Consider the following 19,713-nt stretch of genomic DNA (forward strand, 5'->3'; position numbering starts at 1 on the left):
GGTCCTGAGGGTTGACTATGAGGGAAAGCTGGGGTGTAGGGTAAGTATGTTCCCTCGAGCAGGTTCTCAGGCAGAGGACCCCCAAGCACCTTTTTTGCGGCTCAACCATGCTGCCTCCCTCCCCTTATAGCACAAGTACACAGTAGAATGTCAGTTGACCACCTAAGGGACTGTAAAAAGCTGGTCAATATATGGAGGTGGTCAACACAAGGAACTAGGCCTACTGTACTGATATGTACATGTGGTGCATGTCTGGTCTATGAAAATTAGGTCAACCTAAGGAGGTGGTCAGTGTAGGGAGGTGGTCCACTCTGGAGGTTCCACTGTATGTCATCTCTCCCAGAACAGGGTAGGCTTAGCATTCAGCAAGGAATCACCCATCTGGGTAATATATATATATTTTTTGTTTTGTTTGAGACAGAGCCTCAAGCTGTTGCCCTGGGTTAACAGCTCACAGCAACCTCCAACTCCTGGTCTCCAGTGATTCTCCTGCCTTCACCTCCCAAATAGCTGGGACTACAGGCGCCCGCCACAACACCTGGCTATTTTTTGGTTGCAGCCGTCATTGTTGTTTGGCGGGCCCGGGCTAGATTCGAACCCTCCAGCTCAGGTGTATGTGGCTGGCACTTCAGCTGCTTGAGCCACAGGCACCGAGCCTGGGTAATATTTTTATAATGTACAAAAACATGTTCGCATCTGTTGTCTGCTCTCATTCTTGACACAGTTCTATAAGGTAATAAGGGTCAGTATAAATGTTTTAACAGAAGAGACAAAAGCTCAGAGAAAGTACTTTTTTTAAGTTCTTTGCCTCAAGTCACATGGTTAGATCCTGAAATGGGATGGCAGTCCATATCTGTTGAGCTTCTGCTGTGTTCCAGGCAGTGCACTTGACCCCTAGGCACCTGATGCCCTTTAACTCTCACAGCAGCCCCACATTACCCCCAATTCACGGATGAGAAAAGTGAGGCTCAGACAGGTCAAGCAGTGTGCTGAAGCGTACACAGTGACGGAAGTGCCTTAACTCTGCTCAGGGAGTCACCTGATATGGATTGGCAGTTGCTCTGGAGAGGTAGGCCAGCCCCCGGCTCCCCAAAGAGACAGGCTATGTGCTCCTGCTTTTGTCCATGCCAGGTAGGAAAGGGTGGTGTGAATTAGGAAAGATGGAGGAAACATCCCTCACAAGGGCCTGGGGGGAGGCTCGGTGGGGGGGGGGGAGGCAGAACTGGATTTCTATTCCTCAGGGCGAATTTAGTTTCAGAAATCACCTTAGTGCGCTGAGGTGCCTGAGGGAGGGGGAGAGAGATCCAGGTCTCAAAGGCTGGGAAGAGGAAGGAGGGAGACCATGCAGGCCCTGTCAGCTGTGCCCAGCAAGGATTCTTGTCTGGTTCCTGCTATTATGGGAGAACATCTACAGACACACTCAGGCCACAAGGCCTGGGAGAAGCAGCTGGAGCCCTCGGCAGATGCCTGGGCCAGTCAGGGGCCCCCTGTACCTTCCAGGGAAGTGGGCCAGATGTGGTGTGGGGCTGCATGTGGCGGGGTTGGGTTGTATTAAATGAGCTTGCAGCTTATTTGCATGTCCTAATTAACCGTAAAATGAGTCCCAGAGGCAGAATGAAGCTGTCAGTTTCTCTCTGCTTACTTCCACCATCTCCTACCCATAGGCATTCCCACTGAGACCAGAGGGGGGGAAAGTAAAAATTTGGTGGGAGGGGAAATGAATTGCCATAACCTTTCATTAGCAAAGCATGACGTAGTGCCCTGTCAAGGCAGGCAGAATTCCTACATCAGTCACAGACAGCCACAGTCGCAGGCCTTTGATTGTCCGTGCAGGGACATGGATAATATGGGAGGATGGGGGTTTTGTTGTCTCTCTAGATTTGGCTCTGGAATGGATATGGACAATTCGTGGGGTAGTATAAAAAGCACGAGACCGGAAGTCAGAACTGTGTGAGCTCTGCCATTGTGTGGCCTTGGACAAGCAGCTTAACTTCTCTGAGAATTTCCATGTAAAGTAAGAGTAAAAGCAACCGCTTTCAGGGTGCAATGGGAAGGAAATAGGAACACAAAAGAGAAGACGCCTGGCACCTGTGAAGTACACTGGCACCAAGTGTCACTTCCTAATTGCTTTTTTCTGGCCCACGTTAAAATAAATTTTCAGTCCCTTGAATCTCTTCTGGTTAACAGAAGTCTCCTTTATTTTCCTGGATCCCCTTGAGGTCAGGAACTGGGTCCTTTTCATTGCTCTGTTCCTTAATTCCTATCAGAATACCTGGCATTGGGTGGTATTCATACAGTTTTTTTCCATTGATCTGAACTGCTATGACCGGTTCACAAAACAGATGAGTTGCAGATGAATGGCTTCTTGGCTTGGTTTCCTATAGAATTATTCCAGACTTGGAGCTGGCGTCATCTTGAATAATTTGCTGGATGGCTTCTCCATCACCCAGCAGCCCACAGTTCCCTCCTCTCACAAATCAGTGACTCAGAGGTGGAATCTTCATGGTCCACAGACACACACATACACACACAGAATCAAAGGCAGCCACAGCCAACAAACATTACCCAGGACTGAAATGTCAGAGTTCTCTGGGGACAAAGGATTGGTAAGGACTGGCTCCTCTAGAAAGAGCTAGCTCAGTTAGCAAAGTCCAGATATAGAGGAAAGGACAGGTCTGAGAGCCAGATAAACCCTTAGGTTCAAATCTATGACCCTTAAGAAATTCCACTGAAGTGTCTGGAGAACAGTGCCTTCAGGAGTCATTCTAAATTACAAAGAGGTGTGCACACTACCTGGCAAATAACAAGTGTGCAAAACAACAACAAGAACCATGAGCATTTTCCCTTCCTTCTGTAGTTTTTTCCCCCACCAAAAACTAAACACCTACCACTTGACTGTGTGGGGATCGGAGGATGACCCTAACCCCTCATCTTCAACTCTGAGCTCTAAACCCACTCCCTACATCTCCGCAGCTGGCTGTCCAGGAAGCAGGCAGAAGAGCCTTCTTTGTTATTTTGCTTCTCTAATTTGATATTAACGTTCCAAGGGCAGGAAGGCGTCTTGCCTCTAATTGCAGCTGTCACACCCAATCAGGCTGAGGGGTGATGAGCCTGGAGGGCAGAGAGGGGAGAGGGCGTGCCCTCTTTGACAGGCCTGGCCAGGACCCACCCTCCTTTCCCAGCACGTGGGCCTTCTCTGCTGAGGTGCAGAGGACAGTGGCTTGCACAGAAGTAAGCCCCAAATCTGCTGGCGTCTCTCCCCAGCCCCTTGCTCAGAACAGCTTTAGAAATGGCTGGGCCTGGTAATCCTAGCACTCTGGGAGGCCAAGGCAGGTGGATTGCTTGAGTTCAGAAGTTTGAGACCAGCCTGAGCAAGAGTGAGACAACCCCCCGGTCTCTAAAAATAGCCCGTCACTGTGGCACTTCTCCTCTGTAGTCCTAGCTACTTGGGAAGCTGAGGCAAGAGGATTGCTTGAGTCCAAGAGTCTGAGGCTGCTGTGAGCTATGATGCCATAGCACTCTACCCAGTGTGACAAAGTGAAAAACAACTTTAGAAAAGCAGGCCCTTCCCCCCACCCTGCCAAATCTGGGTGAGGGGAAAATCTGAGGCCAATAGCATCTGGTATGGAAGAGGCTGCTGCAGGGAGCTAGGAATTTTAAGAGTATTTCTTTTGGGCTCCTCTTCTCCTCACTGGTGAATTTACACATTTATCTGTCCCGAATGGGAGTTAAATGCAGAAGACAGGGAGTTGGAGTGGGGGCTCTAAGGACCGTTGGGGAGGAGGGTAGGGAACTCCAGGGCTTAGCTTCTCCTCTGCAGTCAGGTCTGGACTGTTCCACCTCATGCTGTGGGTGGGGTTCCTGGACAGGGAGCATATCTGGGCGTCTTTCCTCGCATGCAAAATGGGATAATGCCCATTGGGTGCACACTTACAAATGAGATCATGTTTATGAAAAAGCTTTCAAATGTGTACCATGCCACATGGAGTCCTTCCCCTGCCCTGTGCATTTGGGTAGACAGAGGAATGTGGGGGCTTCCCCAGCTGCTCCTTCCACACTGTGCTCATTCAGCTCCTCTCTCGGAGGCCAGGTCTGGGCTGAAACCTCAAAGGCAACTATAAACAGGGATGTGTTTTGCTTCCCTACTGCTCTGACTCCCAGGGGGGCTGGGTTCAGTCTTGTGCCAGGGATGTGTTAAAAGGTTGGCGCATCAGAGATGGGTCTTTCTTGGTGGCCTCTCTGGGGGAACCTGAGGCTCCAGTGCCCTTTTCCATCCAGAATGTTCAACTGAGGTCTTTGGGGGCACTGGACAAATGTCAGAGGGATGTCCTGGTTTCCTTCTGCTCTCCCGTAGGGTCACCTCCAGACCCAAAGTGAGCAAGACACACACTCTCTCTCTCTCTGACTCTTAACCTCTCCCCCTAACCAGCCCCTGAGACAGCCTCTCCCAACCACATTCCCTTCAGCTCTGCTCTGGCGACTCTGGCTTCTCCCTCCTTTCTGGGGAAAATGAACTTGGAGTTGAGCTTTTGAAAGCTATATTGCCTCCCCCCCCCCTCCCCAGGGGCCCAGAAATGGTGGGGGCGGGGGGCTGGCCCTTTCAGGTCAGTCAACTTCCTGTCTCTAGGATTCATACCCAAACAGCTGTGTTAATATCAAAGCCAGAGGGTGAAGGTTCCAGAGCCTTAGGGCAGCTTGTGGAGGAGTTTTCCCCTCGTCTGTGCTCCCCCGTGCCTGGGAAGGGGAAGTGTCCAGAACCCTTAGAATGGCCCCGCTTCTTGACCTTCTGGGAGCGTCCCACTCGGGGCTCAGAGACTGCAGGTGTCACCCAGCCTGGTTTCTCCTTCAGCAGCCGGTCACGGTCAGGCCGCACGCTACGCAAGAACTTCCTAAAGATGTTCGCTGTGAGGGCGAACCTGCGGCCCAACTCCCGAGGCTGGCCTTTCTCCCGTTTGGGCTTGCCCACTCCCCCAGTCTCACCCTTCTCCCCACCCTTCTCCACTTCCGGCAAGTCAAGCCAGTTTCCCACTAGGTCCGCAAAAACGTTGTCTCCTAACACCAGAGGCTGTCGATTCCGGCCCCGGGACATCAGTGTGGAAGTCCAGTCATCCGGTTCTACCTGCTCTGGCCCCTGGTGGACACAGCTGTGGTTCGGCAACTGTGTCCTGGGCAGGGGGACTAACTCCCTCTCACAGACATCCCCATGGGATGGAAACCTGCTGGTGCCAAGAGAAGGTTGACTGGCAGGGGAATAGGCCACGGGCCCAGCAGGACCTCTGCTGCTCTCCCCTCGAGGGTGCTCTGGCTGTATCCCAGGACTTTCAGGGAAGCCTGGCACAGGCCCTCCTCCAGAGATCTCCAGTTGTTCCAAAGCTGTCTGCACCTGTAGAAGCTTCAGTTCTTGTAGTGCACCCATCATGCAGTTCATCTGATCCTGTAAGCCATCACCCACCTCCTTCATGGACATCTGCAGAGGAGAGAGGAGGCACAGGGCCAGTGAACCATGGGGGCAGCAGGGAGGGCTGCCCCTGACCACCCACCAAACCACATATCCAGGGTCATGAGCCACCTGCCCCTAACCTCCTTGTGCCTAGTACAGTGCAGACCAGTGTTGGATAAAGGACATACCATTAATGGCAGATGACTAGCTAAGGTAGGCACTGTCCTAAGCTATCTGTCTGTCTACCTGTCTATCTATCTATCTATATATCATATATATATTTTTTAAATCTCCCCACCTACTCTGAGGTTGTGGCTATTATTGTTCCCATTTTATGAGCGAGGGCATTTAGGCACATAAATAGCTTGCCCAAAATTAGATAGTAAGAGGTAGAGCTGAGACCAGTCTGAAGGTACAGAAAGTCATAGGGACCATCCCTGCTTGCCCTTTTCTGTGTCTGACCCTCTTTTTCCCTGAGCCTTGCTGAAATCATGATGGTGGTGGCCATAACAATTTGAGAACATTTACTGTGTAATAGGAATTGCATTAAGTACTCTACTCGCTTTATCTCAATGAATCTTTATTAAATGAGGTTGCTATTTTAACCAAGGAGTAAACTGGCAGGGGTGAAGTAAATTACCTAAGGTCACATAGCTCATAGAGCTCAAACACAGGACTGTCTCACACCAAATGCTGTGGTCCTAACTACCAAATACAGGTTGAGCATCCCTGATCTGAAAATCCAAAATCTGAAATGCCTCCAAATCCAAACCTTTTTGAGCATGAACATGGTAGGGTTTTTGTGAGACATTCTAGCTTTGTTGCTCAGGCTAGAGTGCAGTGGCATCATTATAGCTCACTACAAAATCTCCAATTCCTATGCTCAAGTTATCCTCCTGCCTCAGCTTCCTGAGTAGCTGGGACTATAGGTATTTGCCACCATACCCAGATAGTCTTGCTTTCTTTCCTTTCCTTTCTTCCTTTCCTTCCCTTCCTTCCCTTCCTTCCCTTCCTTTCCTTCCTTCCCTTCCTTCTTTCTTTCTTTCTTTCTTTCTTTCTTTCTTTCTTTCTTTCTTTCTTTCTTTCTTTCTTTCTTTCTTTCTTTCTTTCTTTCTCTTTCTTTCTCTCTCTCTCTCTCTCTTTCTTTCTTTCTTTCTTTCTTTCTCTTTCTTTCTCTCTCTCTCTCTCTCTCTCTTTCTTTCTTTCTTTCTTTCTTTCCTCTTTCTTTTTTGAGACAGTCTTACTCTATCTCCCTAAGTGCCATGTCCTCATCATAGCTCAGACCAACTTCAATCACTTGGGTTCGAGAGATCCTCTTGCCTCAGCCTCCCGAGTAGCTGGGACTATAGGCACATACCACAACACTCAGCTAGTTTTTCTATTTTTAGTGGAGATGGTGTCTCACTCTTGCTCAGGCTGGTCTCAAACTCCTGAGCTCAAGCAATCTGCCCACCTGGGCCTCCCAGACTGTGTGAGCTACAGTGCCCAGACAATTTTTCTATTTTTCAATAGAGATGGGGTCTCTCTATGTTGCCCAGGGTGGTCTCAAACTTCTGGCTTCAAGTGATCCTCTAGCCTTGTCCTCACAAAGTGCTGGGGTTACAGTCAGTCCCCGAGTTACAAACATCCAACTCATGTATGACTCACTCTTACAAACGGAGGCTATTAAAGGTAATAGATAAGTGTACTTGTTCCAATTTACATACAAATTCAACATAAGAACAAAACTACAGAACTATTTTGTTCATGATGCGGGGACTGCCTGTATAGTCACAAGCCACCATACCTAGCTAAATGAATTCCCTGTATAGACTTGGGGCCCATCCCCAACACATCTCATTATATATATTCAAATACTCCCCCCAAAAATCCAGAATCCAAAAACACTTCCATTCCTGAGCATTTCAGATACAGGATTTGACTGGTGCCACCTCCGGATGGCAGGGTAGTAGGCTTTAAGGCTGCTCTGTCCTCTACAGGGCAGTGGAGAGCGTTGAAATGGACACTAGGGGATGAGGAGGAGCTCAGATTCCCAAAGAGAAAGGGTAGGCCTGGGGTTTCCTTTAACTGCCGTTCACATCTGACTGGTCAGAAGGGAGACAAGGCCTAGAAACTCTTGTTTTGCTGGAAACCCTTGCCCAGTTCTTCCCAGCCTGTTTCTCTCTCCCAAACACCTGTCCTCTCTCAGCTGCTCTCTGACTTGGCTCCAACACTCTTCCTGCCTTTTCAGCCCAATTGCTCTGCTGCCCTAGCCAAGCCAGAGTAGGGATCCTGGGGGCCAGTTCTCCCAGCCCTCTTTGTGAGTGTCTAAGGCCTGAGTCCCAGGTGCCAGCTGGAAACGGTTGAGAGATTGACTTGGGTGAGGGCCGAATTTGGAGGCTGCGGAGGGGAGGCTTTGTCTGATAACATTCACAGGGTTCCCAGTCCCAGGCCCAAGCTGCCTTGATCTCGCCAGCTCCCTCCCCAGATCCTGATCAAGTTACCAACAGCAAACCTCATGTTCAGGGACCATCTGTTTCTTAAGCCCCTCAGAGAACTGTGGGATCATCTTACCTCCCAGGCTTGTCTTAATGCACAGAGCTAAGACCAGAGGGTGGAGGGGTGGAGGGATTGAAGAGCAGGCGTGAAGGTTCTGCAGGGCTGGGCTGGCAGCTGACCCTCCCAAGCGTGTGGGTCTAAACCTCCCCTACCAACCCTGGCCCTGGCAGGGATGGGGGATCCAGGCTAGGCTGCCAGTGAGCCAGCAGCAATAAAGGACAGGGGTGGACTGACTGTCCAGAGGGTAAGGAGGCCTTTGCTGAGGTGTGAGGATGGTCCATACTTTGTGCACATTCCCCATGACATCAAGAAGTGGTGGTTTGAGCCCCTGATGGTCCTGGGATTTGTAGGGATCCTGGGGGCCAGCTGCTTGGGCAAGTGTATGCCATTTGAGTGGTGGCAGGAGCAGCAGCAAAGGACACAGAGCCCATGGGGTGACTGTGTCTCTTGGGTCTACCCTCCTGATGCCTGCCTTTCAGAAGCACCCTGCAGCAGCTTACCAGCTACTGCATCAGAGCAGAGTCAGAGGAGACTCTGAGCCCCAAACCAAACTCGGTTCCTTCATGGCAAGCGGCTTCTCCTTCGGCTTCCCTGTTCCGACCATGCCCCTTTCCTTGAACCTCAGAGTGATTTTTGGCTTCTCCATTCAACCACCCCTGCTCCTGTCCAAATTAATCGGTACCATGTTAGATTCTTCCTCCCTCAGAGTCTTGCATGTTTCCACGTATCCCCTGGCTTCTAGAAGGCTTCTGGGCCACCAGACATGTGAGTGGCTGATGGATGTTCCCAACACATCTATTATCTCACTTGGTGGCTCTCCATTGCCCAGACCCTATTTAAAACCTGCGGCCAAGACCCTCCATGACAGATTTCTAACTTCTAGGAAATTAAAAGCCCAGTCACTCTTGACATTTTTATTGGGCATCTACTACTTGCGGGCAGAGTCTGAGATCTGTACATCATTATGTTACCCCAGAATCTTGCTAGCACTGTGCACTTACTACATACCCATGAGGACCACTGGCCACCCCAATCGTCTCTCCAACTGCTATCTTCACACAGTAACTCACTACACGGGAAGGAAGAATCAAAGCTGTTCCCTAAAGTTTCATTTCAGCAAAAGGCAAGGAGTCTGAGCTGGCAGGCTTCCTTCCAGAAGGCTAAACACAGCCCAGGTCAAAGGCAGTGGGAGGAATGAAATGACCCCATTCAAGATCTTCCAGTGTGGAAAAATCTGTAAGAAATAATGCTGGCGTTTTGTACATTTTTCCAGTGAGAATGAGCTTGTGGGTATGTATGACTTCAGGGCTGCCCATAAAACAGAGGCCCCATTTAAGTAAACCAAGGCTGAAAATGCCCCATATGGAAAATAATATTCCATGTTGGTTAAGAATTTGGGTTCTGGGGCAACGCCTGTGGCTCAAAGGAGTAGGGCGCCAGCCCCATATGCTGAAGGTGGTGGATTCAAACCCAGCCCCAGCCAAAAACTGCAAAAAAAATTAAAAAAAAAGAATTCTGGAGACAAATGGAACGGAATTCAAATCTCAGTTCTGCCACATAGTCACTATGTGACTTGGGCACATTAAAGTCTCTGGTTTTCAATTTCTCCAGTCTTTAAAATGGGAGTAATAATAGTTCTTGTCCCATAGAGCTATTGTGCAGATCAGGTGAGGCAAGTGAATCCCTGTGTGGCAAAAAGAAAGCACGGAAAGAATTTTGGCTATTAATTTAAGACTTCTTATGTACTTCCAGAACATTCCTCCTCACTGAAACTTAACACATAGTGATGATAGGATTCCACTTATCATATCTGGTCCAGTCAAGGAGAAATCCATCTCTTGTCCTGTCCCTTCTCCCCGGCCCCTGCCCCATGCAGGGGAAGGGGAGGGGAGAGAAAAGGACACCTCTGCATCCTCTTGCCCACTCCTACATGAGCTCAGTCAGCCCAGCCAGACAGGACACAGACACTGAAGAGTGAGAGGCAGCTCTGAAAGGGCTGAGGATGGAAGGAGGAAGTCGAGTCGTGGGAAACCGGGAGGCTGGGGCGGTGGTGAGGCAGGATCTTCTGGGTCTGGACTGAGAGAGGAGCAGCAGGATAGCTTTTCCCAAGTGACCCCAAGGGAGTGATGTCACGCCAGAAGGCAGAGCCAGAGGCCAAGCTGCTGTCTTCATCTAGAGCGTGGGACCTTCTCAGATCCCAGGGCTTCTCTTGCCTCAGGAACTGAAGAGGGAAAAGAGGGAGCAGTGTGGGGTGTGGAGCAAAGGAGAGGGCCAGTTCAGACAGAGAGAATCCTGAGCTAGAAAGTAACAGCCCTAAATCCCAGCCTCCATCCAGGCTATAGGATGCTGAGTTCCTCTCTGGCTGCCTAATGTCTCAGGGCCTCAGATTCTTCCTCACGACAGGGACCAAATCATACCAAATTGCTCCTATGGGTCAGCTGGAGAATTCACAGGAAGTTCTAAATGGGTCTTCATGAGTTTGAGTGAGGATGGATCTAACAGCCACCTCCCTCTCCCCATAGCTAACCTTGTACACACAGAGCTTGCGGGCTCCACATCCAAGATGAAGCCCTTAAAAAGTGTATCCCAGGCAAGGTCGTGGGAATCCCTTCTGAGAAAGGTCAGGAAAGTTCTTGCCATCCTTCTTCTTGCTGCCACCCCACCCCACCGTCCATCTCCTAACCCCTAGAGTCCCTTGGGCCTCCCAAGATTGCATTCCAAACATTTTCTACAAGACGAACTTTAATTCCTCTGGCTAGGGTTTACACCAGCCCTAGTTTCCTCACTGTGTGGGGTTGCACAGCTGTGGGCACCTTCCCAGCCTTTGTGACACTAGCAGGGAGACCGGGCCTAAAGTCCCGGCTGGGTAACATGGTCATATGACACTGGGCATGTGAGCCAGATTTTCATGCTCAGGTTTACTGCCTCTACCTTGCCGGAGCCCCACTGTCACCCTGCGAGGCTGCCTGCCAGGTGGCATCAGCCCACTTCCTGCATTAGGAAACCAGAGCTCTGAGGTCTGGCTTCTCCCTGAGTGTTTCCCAAACATTCTTCCCCAGACCTCCATCATGATTTTCACCATATCTACATATGATCTAGACTCCTATTTCATGATTTCTTTTAATCTTCTGTTTATATAAATAAATGTATTTATAGTGAAACTTGCATGAAGTACTTTTTACTTGCCATGGACAGATGGTAACTACAACTATATATATAGTATGTACGTGAGTGTGTGTGTGAGTGTGTGTGCATTAAACTGAAAGTTTTTGACTGAGTCTTGCCCAGCACCATCTTGAGCACCCCCAGGAGAAGCACTGGTCTACTGCCTGGGGTCCTGTGGCTTACTGGGGAGAGGATTGGGACCCCGAGGCCAGCTGTCTTACTCCAGGCCAATGGACTTTCCATGTCGTCATCATCCCTGACCTCTCAGCCTCACGGGATTGTTTTGAGAAGAAACCAGGGCACTCATCAGGAAGTGCAGAGGGCAGCTAGCACCAGATGGAGAGGAAGAGCATGAAGTCATCCTTTTGAGGGACTCCACAACCTTCCTTTCACTTCCTTTCCACCAAAGCCTTCTCTTCACTGAATCATCTGAAGAGGGAAGAGGAACCATTTGCCCGGGGCTGAAAGAGAACAAGCGGTTGGGAAGCCAGAAACCACCATCCTGGACCTCCAGCCCTGAGCCCTAAGGGGGTAATGTGGGGTCAGCTGGCCATGGACAGCAAGCTCGCCCTTGGCACTAGTTGGGCCCTTTGTGGTGAGAGAGGAGTGGGGATGGGAATGTGTGACGCAAGCATCCTCGGCTCTCTTCCCAAGCCTCCCCAGGCTCCTGGCGGATCCCACAGCTGTGCCCTCCATCCATCCATCTCACGCCCTCTCCTAGCTCAGCCAGAAGCTTTTGACACAGGCTCCAGCTTTGCCCATGGACCTGGCAGTGTGCCCTGCCTCACATCCCCCACCCCCATCACTCACAAGATGCCACACTGTTCCTTTCAGCCCTGGGGAAGCTAGGAGGAGGTTCAGGGCCGGAAACGGGAAAAGACCCGCTTTTGCCAAGTGGCCCATTCTGCAGCTCAGTGAATAGGGACCTCACAGCCCTGCACTCTTGGCTGGAACTTGCAACAGGAAGGTAAAGTGGAAACCACGCCAAGAGCTGTAGGAGGGAGGAGGGTAAAGAAAGGAGGTCTGTGGGATGTGAAATGGATGAGCCCACTTTCCCAAAAGAACCATCCATTGGGGGTCACACACTCAAGCAACAGGCAGATGGAGAGAGGGGCCCAATGTTGCTTCCTTGGGGAGCTTGCCTCTTAGCCTCAGCAAGCCCTCCTCCCTCTGACCTTCTTTAGCTCCTGTCCACTGCAGTCAACCCAATTCCTTGGGTAGCCAAGAGACCTTGAGAAGTTATCTTCCTTTCCTCCTTCCCGGTTCAGGCCTCTATAATGTCTTACCCAGACTCTGGTAATAATCCTGCCTCACTTTCCTCCCTCCCCCCTACCTCTACCCCACATCACCTCCTAGACCCCAGGTATCTGATCCTATGCTCTCCAATGCACATAGACGAGGTCAGACTCTTTAGCATGACATCCAGGCCCCCCTTAGTCTGCCCTCATCAATTCTTTTAGCCCTGTTACCCACTACCTTGCACATAGACCCTATGTTCTAGCCAAACTAACATTGGCCTGCAGACATCTCACTTCTTCAGCCTCCATGCTGACGTTGTTTCATTCTGCCTGGAATGCGCTTTCCCCCTATGCCTGTTCATACTCATCCCTCAAAGTCTGGCTCACACACTACCTCTTCCATGACATGACGCTTTCCCTGATCTCCCAGTTGGAGGTTATTTCTCCCTTGTAGGGGCACTGAACTTGTACCTCTTTAACAGCACAGATCCCCTATTTCTATACTAGAGGTGTGTGCATACATGCACTGGGTTAAGAGAATAAGCTCTGCAGCGAGGCTGGCTGGTTTGAATCCTAGCTCCTCCACTCAGCACCTCTGTGACCTTAGCCAAGTCACTTAAATCTGCCTTTATCTTTATTTTCTCATTCATAAAATGGAGATAAAAGTACAACTTCTGCATGTAGCTTTGGCAATTAAATACATTTTATGTCTGACATATCAATGTTGATATCGATTAATGTTATTATCTCTTCTATTAAATTGTGAGATACCTGAAGGTAGAATCTGTGTCTGTATATATTTTTTGTTTAGTGCTAGTGCCAGTTAAGTGTTAAGAACAAAGTATGAACTCAATAAATGTATTTGTGAATGAATGACTCTTATGCAAAGCAGTCTAATCAACCCATCATCAAGAGTTTACCAAGTGCCTACGACGCACACCTAAGGCACTGTGTTATACATGAATGACATACAGTTGGGAGGCATCTTTATTATCATTTAATTTTCATAGCAGCTGTATAAAGTAAGTATTAAAAAAAACATTTTAGAGATGAGGAAATCAAGACATAGAGAGGTTAAGTAATATGTTAGGGTCACATTAGAGCTATGATTTGAGTTCAAGTTGGCCTGACCCCAAATCCTATGTTCCACACTCTTCCCACTGACCACATTGTCCATCTAGTTCCAAAGCCCTCTTCCTCCTAGCTTTAAACAACAAGAAAGATTACTTATGAGATCCTTTGCAAAAACCTTTTTCTGCCTCAGGTAATTTGCCCTTTTGCCCTGAGAGCTAAAGGTCATTCCTCCTGTATTTCCTCTATCTCCTACTTTTATCCATATTTTCCTTGAAGCAAAATAAGCTGTTTCTTACCCACATGCCATAACCTCCTGAACTTGTGCCTTTTGAGAATACCCAGGTTTTCCTAGGATGGACATTCCCAGAGATGACCTCTTCCAACCTCCCCTCCTCCAGGAAGCCTTCTCAGCTTCACTGTACTTCGTGATCACACAGCCTCTATTTGTTTTGCACCAATCTGAACTCATAAGGAATGGACCTGTGAGCATCTTACATCTGTTTCCTCTGTGTGCCTTTGTCTGCCCCATTTGTTGGAACCCACAAGGGAGCTGTGTGTAAGGAACAGCTGGTCCCAAGGCCTTGTGTTCTGGCAGGGCCCCTCTTTGGTGGCTGAAGGAGGGAAAGAGATGTGTTCCCTGCTGAGTTGTTGAAGCCCTGACCTTCTCATCCTAATGAAGAAGTATGTCAGCTGCTGCTACTTCTGCCACATTTCATCCCTGAAACCTGATCCACTTCCCCTTGCTGACAGGAGGAAAGGGCCAGCTCTCTAGACATCAACTTAATGGAGGCAGGATCCCCACACTCTCAGCCTTCCCCTGGTACTTACTTGGTACAATGCACATTTTCTGCTTTAGGGAATTGGGAAATTCTGCTGCTTTTGGTTTTCAGAACAGATTCTTCTGGTCTAGATTTTTCTGGACCAATGACAGGGCCAGGATGCAGGAGGGGAGCACAAAACATCATCAACAAAAAGAATTTCACAACCTGCTCATGTTTCCTTTTCCAGCAGATTTATCCCACAGTGTCTGCAGGATGTTTGCTTCTTGAAAGGAATTTAGTGAAATAAATATAGAACCTGACCAGTGTTATACATGAGGGCCATCCCTGGGTATACATCAACTTAGGGCAGAGCCATGCAACACAGAGCTCTCCCGGGTGGCAAGTGGGGAAATCCTGCCTGGACAAACCATCTGCAATGGTCATGACAAACCAACTGTATGCTTTCCTACCCCATTACAGACCTGGGGTATTCAATAAGCCAGCACCTCCTATCTCAGCCACAACCAAACTGTACTGGATTTAGTCCCTGCAGTCCTTAGAGGAAGGCTGACTACAGGCTAACTTCCTCTACTTTCCCCTTTGCTACGATTGGGGATACTGAGGCACTGTGATTTGGCTCAGATACCTAAGCATCAAGCCAAGGAGTCAGGGTATGAGTGAGACTCGAATAGCTCTGCCCGTCCCTCTACTCTGTCTCATCTCTGACCAGGCTGGCACTGGGGAGGGGGGGAGAACTTTGGGGAAGGGGGGTGTACCACTCTCCCATCTGAGTGTCATTCTGGGACCCAGGCCAGGCATTTGGCTTCCTCTCCAAGAGAGTCAAAGGCTGAAGCTGCTCAGACAAAGGGCCAAATGAAAGCTAATGGGGAGCTCGGGGCCTTCAGCCTCTCCCCTTCCTCCTCCCAGGCGCTGGGGGCTCACGTCCTTGGCAGCAGAGGGTGCAAATCAAGACCTGGAACTAAGCTCAGTGAAGATTCCTATTTGTCTTTTTTATTCTCCTGGCATTCAGACTGTGTCTTCCTCCCCTCACCACCTCCCACTTAGAGTTCTGCAAAAAATGCAAATAGGTAGGATTTTAAAATTCAAGCCCATTCCAGGAACACCCACAAAACCTCTATTAAGGCAGACCCTGAGGTGGGTGGTGTGGTCCCCAATTCCAAGCACCACGGGGAGGATTCTATTAGATTCTTTTCTCAGCATGGGCCTTGGACCTCAGATTATCTGTGATGACCTTGACCTTTCTTTTTGGTATTGGACACATGAATGGGAAAAATGAGAATTATTCATGTGTGGGCTGGGGCCAGCCATCCCAAACCGACATAAGAAAACTACTATGGAAAAAGGGGCATGGTGTAAGTTCAAAGGAACAGCAAAGGATAGCTCTGTCTTTCCCTGAAGAACTATTTCTCTGAGTCAGTAGCTTTTGCATCTGAGTGTCATCATAAAAAGACCCACAAAAGAAATGATCATTGATCTGAGAGGGGAGGCCTGGAGGAGGACGAGAGGGAAGAGTGGCAGGGCAACTTCCTCAGGCAGCTCCAGTGAGCAGACCTGCCGCTCAAGCTCCGCCCACCTACCCCCAAGCAGGCCCCTAGCCCACTGCCAAGTCACCCCTGGCCCAGGCAGACCATAGTCTTTGCAGGCACAGTAGGAAAGGCCGTCACGGAATCTGGAGAGCCATGACCTGGCACTTTCTGGATCCAGGACTGCTGTTGTGTGCCTGGGTGCCCCTGCCTCTGAAAAGTAAGAAGAGGAGGGGAGGAAAGTGAGGCTGAAAAGAGTCAAGTACAAGAGAGACCGACTAAAAGAGACAAAGAGTCGTAGAGCGGCACAGACGGAGACTGGTTGAAGGAGAAACGGGCAAAGTGAGCATAACGTCTGCCTGAATTCTGGTGGGTGAAGGAATAAGAAAGGTGGCAGGTGGCAGGGATGGAGGCGGCTGGTATATGGAGGCAGTGAGAACCAATCTGGCCTCGCCGAACATAGCTTTAGCAGACACCACTCCTCTCACTTTGGTGATTTTTTTTTTTAATTCCAGACTGAGCTGCTTCTCTCAGCCCCTGCACCTCAGGGCCTCTGCATGCTGCCTGCACACTCCCCAAGCCTAGACCTGACATCTGGCTGGGCCTCTGCTGCTCCCGCTCGCATTCTGTCAGGCAGCGCCCCTCCTCCCGTGCAGGGCCCGTCCCCCGTCATTACAGCTGCCAGCCCCCTCCCTGCTGGCAGACAAGCCCGGGCAGACAGCCGGCCAAGTCTGCCCCCGCAGCCGCGCCAGCTCTGCCAAGCCCGGCAGGGCTGGGGGCTCAGGGCGGTAGCACCTCCCCTCCAGCAAGCGGTGCGGCTGACCTTCTATCCCGGGGCAGAGGCCAGGCCCGCAAGCACCAGGACCCTAAGAGCAGCCCCCGCACCCAGGGACCGGTGTCCAGTCTATGTGCCTGTCCGTCTCTGGGTGTGCCCTCTTTTCTCCCTCGGTTATCACATTTCAGCTTGGTTGGTTTGCTCGCTCTCTCTGTCACTTGTTCTGATCTCCCCTCCAACCTTTGCTCAAAGTTTTCTCCGTGTCCCCTTCTAAGGACGGGCCCTGCCCTCTCCCTGACGGTCCGCGTCCTCTCCCCTCGTCTCGGACTTTGCTCTTCAGCGCACACGTCCCGGCTCTAGCCGTCTCGGCGGCAGCCAGGTACCGGTCGGAGAGAAGCAGCCCTCCCAGCCCCAGGCGCCAGCTGCGCTCTTACCAGCTCCTGTTTGAGGCGGCGCAAATAGCAGTCCATTTCCCCTGCTCTCCTTCACGCGCCCATTTGTCGGGCTCCGCTCCACAAGAGAGTCCCGGGGTGGGAACCCTGTCGCCAGTGAAAACTGCGCGCTCGGCGAGTTCACGGTGCGGATCCCCTGCACCTGGCGCAGAGCTGCGCGAAGCCTCTGCTCGCAACCCGGGACTCAGAGCTGCTTCCCCAGCTGCGGGCGGCGTGCAGTCGCCTCTGGAGGCGGAGGGAAAAGCGGGCCAGCCAATGAGAATTCTGAGGGGATAACTTCAGCCAATGAGGGGAGCGGTCCGGGGGGCCGGGTTGGGCTGCTCCGGGGGGACCTAGAGGCTCTGTTTGCGCCGGACTCGCACCGCGGCCACCGCCCGGCTGGCAGAGATACCTGGTCTCGGCCAACGCGGCGGGGGGCACCGTTGACTCCAGGCCGTACCAACAAACCATGTGACCCCCTGTTCTGTTAGAAAGGGTGGTCATGTTTTTACCGCTAGGGACTGGGTAGCGGTCTCAGCAAGAGGTAGAGTGCCCTAGTGTTGGTCCCTTTTCCCAACTCTGATAAGGAAAGAAACACCCGCCACTCTCCCCAAAAGTTCTTTAGAAGCTCTTTTTTTCCGGACGAGTACTCTGGAAGTGTGGCTCCACCTCACCTCCTAGAGTAAGTCCTCCCAGCCGTCCCTCCACGCACCGAACAGAGAAGCGCCGCTGGTTCCATTTACTTATTTAAGACAAAGCAGCAGAGAATTTGCTGCGCTCCCGGGATGTCGAACGACACAGGCAGGGGCTCTGCTCTCCAGAACTTCCAAGGGAGGAGGGGAGGGGAAACAAACAGGCAAAACAGTAAACACGGTAATTTCAGATGGTGATTATAAAAACATAAAACAGGGCCATGGGATGGGGATGCTTTCAGTAGTGGGCTGCGAGTGGAGGAGCGAGCTTTGCTCTCTCCAGGACTCGGCACCAGTTATGCCGACTGGCGCTCTGCGCTTTGGCGAAGCGCTGTCAGGTTGGAGAAAGGAAGGGAGACTCGAAGATGCTCCAATTTTATTCTACAGGCCATCCCGGGCCCTACGTTGAGAGCTCCAGCCAGCCTTGGGGCGTGGAGTTGGGGCCGACGGACTCCGGAGGGGCCGGAGGACGATCAAGGTGCTCCGCCCAGCGGCGCCCGAGATCCGCCGCGCGTCTCGGAATTGGATCCGCCGGGGGAGGTGTCGCAAAGCCAGGAGAGTAATTAGGGCAATTACCAACGTGTAGTTTTAAGGTAATTAACGTGAAAAGCTTTGCCCCAGGCAGGATTTGGGGTCTTTGCTTGGAACAAAAACTGCAAGGACGCGAGAGAAGGCGCGGAGGAAAAAACGCAAGCGCGGCGGTCATTCCGATCCGTGTCAACCAAGAACCACGGTTCAGCTACCTGTGAAAGGTGAGCGAGAGGAAGGGGGGACAAAGGGAGAGAGAAAAAGAGAGAGTATCTTTGTACAAATGAAGACTTTGCAGAGTCCAGTTGACCGGCCTCTCCGTTTAACCCCAGGTCCCGAATCACAAAGGACCTTGCCCACGCCTTTCGGCCCTGAGTGTACGGTTAGGGCGAAGCTGCGGCAGCGGGAGAGGATATAGTGAGGAAAGAAAAGAGAGGCTCCCGCCGGTGGAACGGACCTGGTTGGAAGCCTCCGGTCTGGGTGGTGGGCCCCTCCCCTAGCCCAGTTGAATGGAGCCCGCCCGTCTGAGCCGCATCTCTCCCCCTCCCCTTTCCACAGCTGTGAACGTAAATTCTCCAAAAGGCGCATTTCCGTGGAAAGAGTGGGAACCACAACTAAGACAGAGCTGTGCTTTCCAGCCCAGCTGGACGAATTCCGGAGCTGAACTCGATAGTGTAGACAGGAGGACCCGGACCATTGACACTATCGTCCACCGAAGGCCCCTTACCTGGTGAGAAACACCACAGAAGGGCGCCCGACCTGGTGGGCCTTGCTTTGCTCACTGCTAGATCTCCCCCCTCCAGCACAGTGGTTGTCTATTAGAAGGGGAAACGCTTGTGGATATGTGGCTGAAATGGTCTTTAGGGTCAAGTTTAAGTCCCCGGATTTTCTCCACCTCTGAAACTTCGCCGGGTTGGAGTCCACTTGAAAGTAGGCTAGGCGGCGCCTGTGGCTCAATGAGTAGGGCGCAGACCCTATATACCAGAGGTGGCGAGTTCAAACCCAGCTGTGGCTAGAAACTGAAAAAAGAAAAAAATAAAAGGAGTCTATCTATGGTCTTGACGAGAACCTAAGTTTTACTATACTGTTGGCTACAAAGTATGACCTCACAAATGCTTTCCTCTTATTGCACCTGTTCCCCTGGCTTGTGGTTTAAACTGGTCTAACACTTTATGTTCCTTACAAAACGCTCTCTGACAGTGATCTGTGAAGTCAGAACCAGAGGAATGTTTACTCCATTTTACAGATGAAGAATATATTAGCAAGGCCCCTCACATGCCATTCATTTTTAAGGTAGAGGATGTGGCCCAGACACGTTAGAGGCGCTATTACTGTGTAGTTCCCATAGCACATTGGAGGACACTTACTGTCTAACGCTGAAGTCCTTTCATGGTGCCTGGCATGGCAACTTACTTATTCCCTTGCCCCAAGGAGGCCAGGAGTATGGGAGAAAGTCTCTCACATCCTATCTGAACAGGTAGAGCTCATCTGGGAAGAACAGGAGGCAGAAAAGGAGAAGAGCTATCT

The 19,713-nt window shown here is 50.9% G+C and overlaps 1 protein-coding gene across 1 annotated transcript; it reads right to left on the minus strand.

The window, feature by feature from the left end:
• Positions 1-814: 814 nt before the first annotated feature.
• INKA2 (inka box actin regulator 2) lies at positions 815-17,167 on the minus strand. The gene is made up of 2 exons (XM_053592765.1): positions 16,970-17,167; positions 815-5,467 (listed from the first exon to the last, which is right to left on the minus strand). Exons 1-2 carry the CDS (start codon positions 17,003-17,005, stop codon positions 4,631-4,633), a joined length of 873 nt encoding a protein of 290 aa, XP_053448740.1. The 5' UTR covers positions 17,006-17,167; the 3' UTR covers positions 815-4,630.
• Positions 17,168-19,713: the final 2,546 nt, after the last annotated feature.

Source organism: Nycticebus coucang, chromosome 5, assembly GCF_027406575.1.
Source record: "Nycticebus coucang isolate mNycCou1 chromosome 5, mNycCou1.pri, whole genome shotgun sequence".
NCBI classification, from domain to species: Eukaryota; Metazoa; Chordata; class Mammalia; order Primates; family Lorisidae; genus Nycticebus; species Nycticebus coucang.